The following is a 9,727-nucleotide window of genomic DNA, read 5'->3' on the forward strand; positions in this document are numbered from 1 at the left end:
GGGAGGAGGAAGGAGGAGAGGAGGAGGAGGAGGAGGAGGGGAGGAAGGAGGAGGAGGAAGAGGAAGAGGAGGAGGAGGAGGAGGAGGAAGCGGAGGGAGGAGGAGGAGGGAGGAAGAGGAGGGGAGGGGGGGGAGGAAGAGGAGGAGGAGGAGGAGGAGGAGGAGGAGGAGGAGGAAGAGGAGGAGGAGGAGGAGGAGGAAGAGGAAGAGGAGGGAGGAGGGAGGAGGAAGAGGAGGAGGAGGAGGGGAGGAGGAGGAGGAGGAGGAGAGGAGGAAGAGGAAGAGGAAAGCGGAGGGGAGGAGGAGGAGGAGGAGGAGGAGGAAGAGGAGGAGGAGGAGGAGGAGGAGGAGGAGGAGGAGGAGGAGGCGGAGGAGGAAGAGGAGGAGGAGGGGAGGAGAGGAGGAGGAAGAGGAAGAGGAGGAGGAGGAGGAGGAGGAGGAGGGAAGAGGAAGAGGAGGAGGAGGCGGAGGAGGAAGAGGAGGAGGAGGAGGAGGGAGGAAGAGGAGGAGGAGGAGGAGGAGGAAGAGGAGGAGGAGGAGGAGGAGGAGGAGGAGGAGGAGGAGGAAGAGGAGGGAGGAGGAGGAGGAGGAGGAAGAGGACGAGGAGGAGGAGGCGGGGAGGAAGAGGAGGAGGAGGAGGAGGAGGAGGAAGAGGAGGAGGAGGAGGAGGAGGAGGAGGAGGAGGAGGAGGAGGAGGAGGCGGAGGAGGAAGAGGAGGAGGAGGAGGAGGAGGAGGGGAAGAGGAGGAGGAGGAGGAGGAGGAAGAGGAGGAGGAGGAGGAGGAGGAGGAGGAGGAGGAGGAGGAGGAAGAGGAAGAGGAGGAGGAGGAGGAGGAGGAGGAGGAGGAGGAAGAGGAGGAGGAGGCGGAGGAGGAAGAGGAGGAGGAGGAGGAGGAGGAAGAGGAGGAGGAGGAGGAGGAGGAGGAGGAGGAGGAGGAGGAGGAAGAGGAAGCTGATCAGCGTCCAGGAGGAACCGTTTCAAAGCTCCAGTCCTCCGATCTGAAGCAGCCGTTCTGTTTCACTTCTCCTGTGGATCCGACGCTCGGGAGGTTTTGATCACGTGTTTTACTGCATTCATGGATTTCAGGACGGAGAACGCTCAGATTTCAGTTTCCTCCTCCTTCAGCGTGTCTGATTTCTCCTTTTAGAAATCCAGATCGTTTCAGCTGTTAAGCTGTTTTCACTCATTTCTTGAAGTTTCAGCCATTTTTTTAAATACTGGACTTTTTTCTCAGGCCAAACATTAAGATTATTTTGAAAACTGATTCCACAGAATCAACAGAATAAACAGAAAGCATCAGAAAACCTTTGAAAGGTCTCTGAAAACACAGATATTGTCCTCCAGCTCCAGATTCTGAGTTCTGATCTGAATGTTCAGACGTTCTCTCAGTTTGGTTCTGAGTTCAGATCAAATGGTTCTAGTTTAACTTTAATATTCATGTAGACGTTCCCCCTGAGAGCCTCCACTCTGCTCCCCGTTTCCACTGGATGCTACTGGCTCAGCAGGAGGACAGGACCCTGGTCTCTCGCGGGACGGACCACGGTCTGGTCTGATTCACTTCCTGATATTCATCTGAGTTTAACTGGCTTTAAAGCTCCGGGGAAAACATTTAAATTCAGAAGACGTCTGTCAGAGGACAACATGATCAAATCCAAGGTTCTAGAGCTTCATCACTGAGACCAGGTTCTAGAGCTCATCACAGACCTGAGACCAGGTTCTAGAGCTCATCACAGACCTGAGACCAGGTTCTAGAGCTCATCACAGACCTGAGACCAGGTTCTAGAGATCATCGCAGACCTGAGACCAGGTTCTAGAGCTCATCACTGAGACCAGGTTCTGGAGCTCATCACTGAGACCAGGTTCTAGAGCTCATCATCTCTGTCTCCATCCCCCTCACCCTAACCAGTACAGCAGAAAGCCTCCTCCTCTGATCTTGGTTCTGCAGGTTCCTCCTCCTCTGCAGGTCCACACCTGGTCCCAGACCTGCAGGCTCAGTCACTTCCTGTTCCGCCGGCTCCTCTCAGCAGTGAGGAGTTCAGACTGAATGGTGCAGCCGGTGCCTGCAGGGGGCGCAGCTAACACGTCGTGTTGATTAATCTTCTTGAGAAACGTTTCCGAAAGCTCGTCAGTGAACCGTGAAGAAGAGGCGGCGGGGAGGAGGGGGCGGAGCCACGGGGTCTCACCGTCCTGTCAGAGATCACAGCCGAGTCCGAGTCTCCAGGAAGCCTCCGTCAGCGACTCTGAGCCGCCGGGAAACAGGCAGGAGGTCCAGGGGGGCGAGGAGACGCCAAGTTCCTGCCAGCTGATCTGTCTGCCCCGCTGCCCCCTGCTGCCCCCTCATCTGCCCCGCTGCCCCCCTCATCCACCTTGCTGCCCCCTGCTGCCCCCTCATCCACCCTGCTGCCCCCTCATCCGCCCCGCTGCCCCCTGCTGCCCCCTCATCCACCCTGCTGCCCCCTCATCCGCCCCGCTGCCCCACCCTGACTCCGGGCCTCGCCTCCACACTCCATGTGACTTCTCTTACTTTGAAATTCAGCATCCTGTTTCCAGAGAAGTGGGACCTGCAGCCTCCTGACGCCCAGAATCTGGTTTACTGAAGTTCTATTAAACCTGAGGAACCCCAGGAACCCCAGGAACCCCAGGAACCCCAGGAACCCCAGGAACCTGAGGACGGGTTCTCCTCCACCTGATCCGGCTTTACACCCACCAGTGTTTACAGCTGTTCTACAGCTGACTTCCAGCTGATTCACATTCGATTCACAGAAGATTTTTCATCATCACGCTTCATTCATCCCCGTTTATTACATTATTTTTTTCCACATTTACTCCTCCCGTCTCTCCCGTGCTGAAGTCACATTCCGGCACATCAGCGGGTCAAAGGTCAAGCTCAGGGCCCCGAATTTACACTGTACAGTCATCTACCAGCAGAACGTCCGACCTGACACTTTGATGAAAACACACACACACACACACACCGTGGACAGTGTGTTGTGAAGACACAGTGTGTGTGTGTGTGTGTGTGTGTGTGTGTGTGTGTGTGTGTGTGTGTGTGTGTGTGTGTGTGTGTGTGTCTCACCTCTCCTCTCAGCCAGTCCATCAGTGTCTGGACGGTCCCTGCAGGCAGCTGGTTTCTCAGACTGTCTCTCTGCTCCGGACCGGGCTGCAGGTCCAGGGCCAGCTTCAGGTCTTCGGCCAGCTGGAGGACCTGCAGGGGTCCGCAGGGTCCGCCGGAGCTGCCGGAGCCACAGGACCCGCCGGAGCCCAGGTCCAACACGCTGCTGGAACAGTCCATCGCCGCCGCCTTGGAGCCTGCAGAGGACGAGTCGGTGGATCAGCTGATCGCTTCTCATCACTAGACTCTGAACCGGTCCACCGCAGGTTCTCCACCTGCCGGCAGAGGCGGAGGCGGAGGAAATCCTCCTGCTGCACCACCGATGGAACGTGGAACATGACACATTTCCTCCGGTCCCTGAACGCATCACAGAAAAATGGGCATCTGAGTCGTAAAGACGATTAACGACAAGGAACCCAGAGTTCTAGTCGAGTTCTAGTCGAGTTCTAGTAGAGTTCTAGTAGAGTTCTAGTCGAGTTCTAGTAGAGTTCTAGTAGAGTTCTCGTCGAGTTCTAGTAGAGTTCTAGTAGAGTTCTAGTAGAGTTCTAGTAGAGTTCTCGTCGAGTTCTAGTAGAGTTCTAGTCGAGTTCTAGTAGAGTTCTAGTAGAGTTCTAGTAGAGTTCTAGTCGAGTTCTAGTAGAGTTCTCGTCGAGTTCTAGTAGAGTTCTAGTAGAGTTCTAGTAGAGTTCTAGTAGAGTTCTCGTCGAGTTCTAGTAGAGTTCTAGTAGAGTTCTAGTAGAGTTCTCGTCGAGTTCTAGTAGAGTTCTAGTAGAGTTCTAGTCGAGTTCTAGTAGAGTTCTAGTAGAGTTCTCGTCGAGTTCTAGTAGAGTTCTAGTAGAGTTCTCGTCGAGTTCTAGTAGAGTTCTAGTAGAGTTCTAGTAGAGTTCTAGTAGAGTTCTGTCAGAGCTCCGTCAGAGCTCCTATCGATCGTGGAGACCAAAGCGGGGAATGAGGAGAGCTATCAGAACATGGAGAACCCGGAGCTTCTAACTTGTGGGATGATGGACGTTCCGCCGTTCACCTGCGATGATGTCGTCCATCTGCTCCAGCGCCGCCTGCAGCATGTGACTGGCCTCCGTCTCCATGGCGACGGCGGGAAGCATCGGGCCCGAGGAGCTGGAACGTTCTGCAGGAGCATGGAAGAAGCAGTTTGTGACGAGAACACGGATGAAAAGAACACTATTAGAATCCGGTTCTCAGTGAAATGAGACGAGAACGTCCAGCAGGGAGAACGTCTGTTTTCACAGCGCGGCAGAACTCGTCTTTGAGTTTTGATCGATGTTTTGAGGTAGAGATCACAGATTCCACCTGCTGGCAGAGACACACTTTTCTTCTTTGTTTTCTATTCTGAGATAAAAGCTGTGTTGAAACATTAAAACATTTTTCAAAGCTGTGTATTTCTCAGAACACCTCATGTGATGAACTTCTAGGTGAAGTTCGGTGTTTCTGCGGAGCGTTCGGCTTCACGTGGCGCAGGACGCCCACTGAAACACATTTCTGGAAAAGGCACTGTTCCTCTCTTCTTATCCGAGCAGAACACAAATGAACATGTTTTGACCTGAAGCTGCAGTTCTCATGACCACCAGCAGGGGGCCAGATCACACTTTTTGAAAGTCTTTCCAACTTTATCAGATTCATTCTGATGCTGTTCTGGTTTGATCTGCAGTTTAAATGTTTTTTCTCCCTATCTTTATGTCTGACCTCTGTGTTGAAGTGTCGTATGTTTTCCTTCCAGTCTTTATTTTGAAGGGCAGGTCAGTGTTCGGGCGGAGGAGAGTGTGTTTCCAGGCTGAAGGTGCAGCAGACAGGATGGAGGGTGGAGGTGGAGCTGCTCCGCCCTGCAGTGAGACGAGGCGACGTCTCCGTTCGGACGGAGACAGAGCCGCTCTGTGACGCTCTGCTGCACAGCCCAGGCTTTGTTCCCGCTTCAGCCGCTCAAGCTCAGCCAATCGCAGAGCTGCTCGCGGCGTTCTGACCGGGAGTCGCACAAAACACGGTCAAACACCATGAAACACCGTCAAACCACGATCAGACACCGTCTGATAAAATACCACAACCACTTCATTTTTAGCCTTTAACACATTTAACTGACGTTTTAAACTTTTACTGGAATCAAACTCGTGTTTTTTCCACCTTTAACCTTTAATCTGACTTTTCATCAGAGTTAAAGTTGATGAAGGGAAACAAGTTAACGTCCAAAGGTCAGAAGTCAGGAGAATAAAACCCTCATGCGGTTTGTTTAGCGTCTGTCCACACACACACACACACACGTTAGGCTTCCCACTCTTGTGGGGACCTTCCATTGACTCCCGTTCATGTCTGACTCCTAACCCTAACTCCTAGCCCTTTTTTTTTTTTCTTCCAACCCAATGCATACCCTTGTTCTTTGCCCTGTACTGCTGCAATACCTGAATTTCCCCTCTGGGGATTAACAACGGATTATCTTATCTTATCTTACCCTAACCCTAACCCACACCAAAACACAGCCTAACCCTAAAGAAATGTTTTTGCACTTTTACTTTCTTCAGCAACAACAACATGGCCAAGAAAACACAGTTTCCCCTCATTAGGACCCAAGAAATGTCCCCACAAATGACACTGTGCTGGTTTTCCTATGTCGTGGGGACAAAATGTCCCCACGACCATACGAAAACCCGCACGTGTGTGTGTGTGTGTGTGTGTGTGTGTGTGTGTGTGTGTGTGTGTGTTTTCTCCTGCAGGTCTTCAGTTTGGATCAGACACACCTTTTCCCCACAAACTCCAGAAAAACCAGTTCAGAGAACCAGACGAGCAGCTGAGTCCTTCACCGAGAGCAGAGCCGCTCACGTTCTGTCAAACTCCAGAAGAACTCCAGGAAAACTACAGAGAAACTACAGAAAAACCCAGTTTAAACAAGCCTGACACTTGGCCTGAAACACACACACACACACACACACACACACACACACACACACACAGGCTCGGTGGCCTCTTCGGACCACATGACTCCTCAGAGCCGAAGCAAAGCAGCAGTTTCATTCCAGGGTCTGTTGATGCTGAAGGTTCTTCTTCGTTGGTGGAGCTTTCCTCCGGCGCTCAGGAAGAGGCATGGATCTATAAACAGTGTGTTCCCGGAGCGAGGGCCGAGGGCCTGAGCACGGCTCGCATGATCTTTTCCAGTGAACCATGGCTGATGTGTGGCTGCTGGCTGTGTGTGTGTGTGTGTGTGTGTGTGTGTGTGTGTGGGCTGCAGCTCCCTGCTCTCCTCCGCCCAGTGGGACTGATCCAGGCCGGCCGGCGCTCCGACACACTCCTGCCTGCTGTGATCTGTTTCGCCCTGAGAGTGAAGCTGATGAAGCACGAGACCAACCAGCACATGACTCCCAGTCCGACCCGCACGAGGCAGGAGGCAGGAGGCGAGGAGGCGAGGAGGCGAGGAGGCAGGAGGCAGGAGGCGAGGAGGCGAGGAGGCAGGAGGCAGGAGGCAAGGAGGCAAGGAGGCAGGAGGCAGGAGGCAGGAGGCGAGGAGGCAGGAGGCAGGAGGCGAGGAGGCAGGACGCGAGGAGGCAAGGAGGCAGGAGGCAGGAGGCGAGGAGGCAGGACGCGAGGAGGCAAGGAGGCAGGAGGCAGGAGGCGAGGAGGCAGGAGGCGAGGAGACGAGGAGGCAGGAGGCAGGAGGCAGGAAGCAGGAGGCAAGGAGGCAGGAGGCAGGAGGCGAGGAGGCAGGAGGTGAGGAGACGAGGAGGCAGGAGGCAGGAAGCAGAAGGCAGGAGGCGAGGAGGCAGGAGGCAGGAGGCGAGGAAGCAGGAGGCGAGGAGGCAGGAGGCAGGAAGCAGGAGGCAAGGAGGCAGGAGGCAGGAGGCAGGAGGCGAGGAGGCAGGAGGCAGGAAGCAGGAGGCAAGGAGGCAGGAGGCAGAAGGCAGGAGGCGAGGAGGCAGGAGGCAGGAGGCGAGGAGGCAGGAGGCGAGGAGACGAGGAGGCAGGAGGCAGGAAGCAGGAGGCAAGGAGGCAGGAGGCAGGAGGCAGGAGGCGAGGAGGCAGGAAGCAGGAGGCAAGGAGGCAGGAGGCAGGAGGCGAGGAGGCAGGACGCGAGGAGGCAAGGAGGCAGGAGGCAGGAGGCGAGGAGGCAGGAGGCAGGAGGCGAGGAGGCAGGAGGCAGGAGGCAGGAGGCGAGGAGGCAGGAAGCAGGAGGCAAGGAGGCAGGAGGCAGGAGGCGAGGAGGCAGGAGGCGAGGAGGCAGGAGGCGAGGAGACGAGGAGGCAGGAGGCAGGAAGAAGGAGGCAAGGAGGCAGGAGGCAGGAGGCGAGGAGGCAGGAGGCAGGAGGCGAGGAGGCGAGGAGGCAAGGAGGCAGGAGGCGAGGAGGCAGGAGGCGAGGAGACGAGGAGGCAGGAGGCAGGAAGCAGGAGGCAAGGTGGCAGGAGGCAGGAGGCGAGGAGGCAGGAGGCGAGGAGGCGAGGAGGCAGGAGGCAGGAGGCGAGGAGGCAGGAGGCAGGAGGTGAGGAGGCAGGAGGCAGGAGGCGAGGAGACGAGGAGGCAGGAAGCAGGAGGCAAGGAGGCAGGAGGCAGGAGGCTAGGAGGCAGGAGGCAGGAGGCAGGAGGCGAGGAGGCAGGAGGCAGGAGGCAGGAGGCAGGAGGTGAGGAGGCAGGAGGCGAGGAGGCAGGAGGCAGGAGGTGAGGAGGCAGGAGGCAGGAGGCAGGAGGCGAGGAGGCAGGAGGCGAGGAGACGAGGAGGCAGGAGGCAGAAGGTGAGGAGACGAGGAGGCAGGAGGCAGGAGGCAGGAAGCAGGAGGCAAGGAGGCAGGAGGCAGGAGGCGAGGAGGCAGGAGGCAGGAGGTGAGGAGGCAGGAGGCAGGAGGCGAGGAGGCAGGAGGCAGGAGGTGAGGAGGCAGGAGGCAGGAGGCAGGAGGCGAGGAGGCAGGAGGCAGGAGGCAGCAGGCGAGGAGGCAGGAGGCAGGAGGCAGGAGGCAGGAGGCGAGGAGGCAGGAGGCGAGGAGGCAGGAGGCAGGAGGCAAGGAGGCAGGAGGCGAGGAGGCAGAAGGCAGGAGGCAGGAGGCAGGAGGCAGGAGGCAGGAGGCGAGGAGGCAGGAGGCGAGGGTGCGAGGACGGCAACTCTGGACCTACTGCAGGACCTGACTCTGGATCAGTTTCACGACCTGACTCTGGACCCGACTCTGGACCTGAGTCTGGACCGGACTCTGGACCTGAGTCTGGACCGGACTCTGGGCCTGCTTCCGGACCGGTCTCAGGATCAGTTTCAGGACCTGTTTCAGGATCTTCTTCAGGATCCGTCTTCCTGTCTGTCTCAGACTCTGTTTCAGGACCTTCACACCTGCTCGGTTTCCCGTTTGTCCACATTCTCGAGCTTTCAGTTAGAGAATCTCAGCAGCACTCGTCACACCTGCAGCGACTTGCTCGAGGGCACAAACGGCAGACCGGAACCCTGAGCCGAGAGCCGCTTTAAGGAACCATCTGCAGTCAACAACAGGAGAACGGAGCCGAGACCCAGGAGCAGCGTGAAGGACTGCAGGACGGAGACCGAGCTGCCGCTTCATGCTAACATGCTAACATGCTAACATGCTACATGATCCAGCAATGTCCATGAAAACACCTCATCGGCTGACAGGACCACAGAGAACCAGATCCTTCACTCCAACGCGGAACCACGGTCTCTGGACTGTGAGAGGAACCGATCCGTCACGACGGACGGAGAGATGGAGAGTCCAGAACCACAAGAACCAGAGAGGAACCGTAACAAGGAGAGTCCAGCCACCAGGAAGAACGGAACCAGCAGGAGCAGACAATCCAGAACCCTGAGAAGTTCTAGAACCCCGGTACATTCCGAACTCAAGACACACTGTGGCACTGCGACACATTACAGACACGTTCTGTGACTCGGACATGTCCTAGAGCTGTAACACATTCTAGACCCTTGACTCATTCTAGAACACCTGACATGTGGCAGAGTCTCGACACGATCCAGAACTCTGACTTGTTTAGGAACCGTGACAAACTCCAGAACCCTGACACATCCTAGAACCTGGTTCTAGTTCCAAAGCACCCTGTAGAACCCTGACCATTCAGAGCTCTGCGTCATTCTCAGCATCCACACCGAGGATCTTCCAGACTGAGGAGTGGCTCGAACTGACCTCTGACCTCTGAAAGTGAGCTGAGTCTACTTCAGGTTCCTTCATTCTTTGTGCCTGCCTCTGGTCAGGCAAAAAGATTACTGTCCACAAAAAACCAAAAGAAGAGTCCGAGGCGAGGCGACGGGCTTTTGGCCGTGAAAACTTTGGAAAAAAAAAGCGGCACGCAGCATTTGGAGCAACATCACAAAAACCACACCAAACGGGTCTAAATTCCAGGAATGGTGTTCCTGTGACTTTTCTCTGCATTCCGGCAAAAAAAATCGGAGAAAATTCCCAAAAAACGGCAATTTTTTCCCATTCATTCCAGATCAGTCGCCCCCCCCAAAAAAAACCACAAAAATCATCCCCAAACACACACGTCCATCGTGCCTCGCCAACTTTCACGTAGAGACGTGAAAATATGAAAAAATGTTAAAATATTAAAATATGAAACGTTGCCATTTTCTATCCAGATGTGAAAACCTCACAACCTTCAATGTCTTCTACCAG

The 9,727-nt window shown here is 55.6% G+C and overlaps 1 protein-coding gene and 1 pseudogene across 5 annotated transcripts in view; one reads left to right on the forward strand and one right to left on the reverse strand.

Annotated features, from left to right (window-relative positions):
• The window catches only part of LOC115391472 (WAS/WASL-interacting protein family member 3-like), an 11,754-nt pseudogene extending 9,270 nt beyond the window's left edge, over positions 1-2,484 (forward strand).
• ppfibp2b (PPFIA binding protein 2b) overlaps positions 1-9,727 on the reverse strand; it is a 156,716-nt gene that overhangs the window by 139,894 nt on the left and 7,095 nt on the right. For all 5 annotated transcript variants that reach the window (XM_030096225.1, XM_030096221.1, XM_030096222.1 and 2 more), the window contains exons 2-3: positions 4,134-4,238; positions 3,077-3,309 (exon numbers count right to left, since the gene is read on the reverse strand). In XM_030096225.1, the coding sequence (XP_029952085.1) occupies positions 3,077-3,309; positions 4,134-4,215 (315 nt within the window). In that variant the 5' untranslated portion in view covers positions 4,216-4,238. The remainder of the gene's footprint in view (positions 1-3,076; positions 3,310-4,133; positions 4,239-9,727) is intronic.

The sequence above is a fragment of the Salarias fasciatus genome, chromosome 7 (genome assembly GCF_902148845.1).
Source record: "Salarias fasciatus chromosome 7, fSalaFa1.1, whole genome shotgun sequence".
NCBI classification, from domain to species: Eukaryota; Metazoa; Chordata; class Actinopteri; order Blenniiformes; family Blenniidae; genus Salarias; species Salarias fasciatus.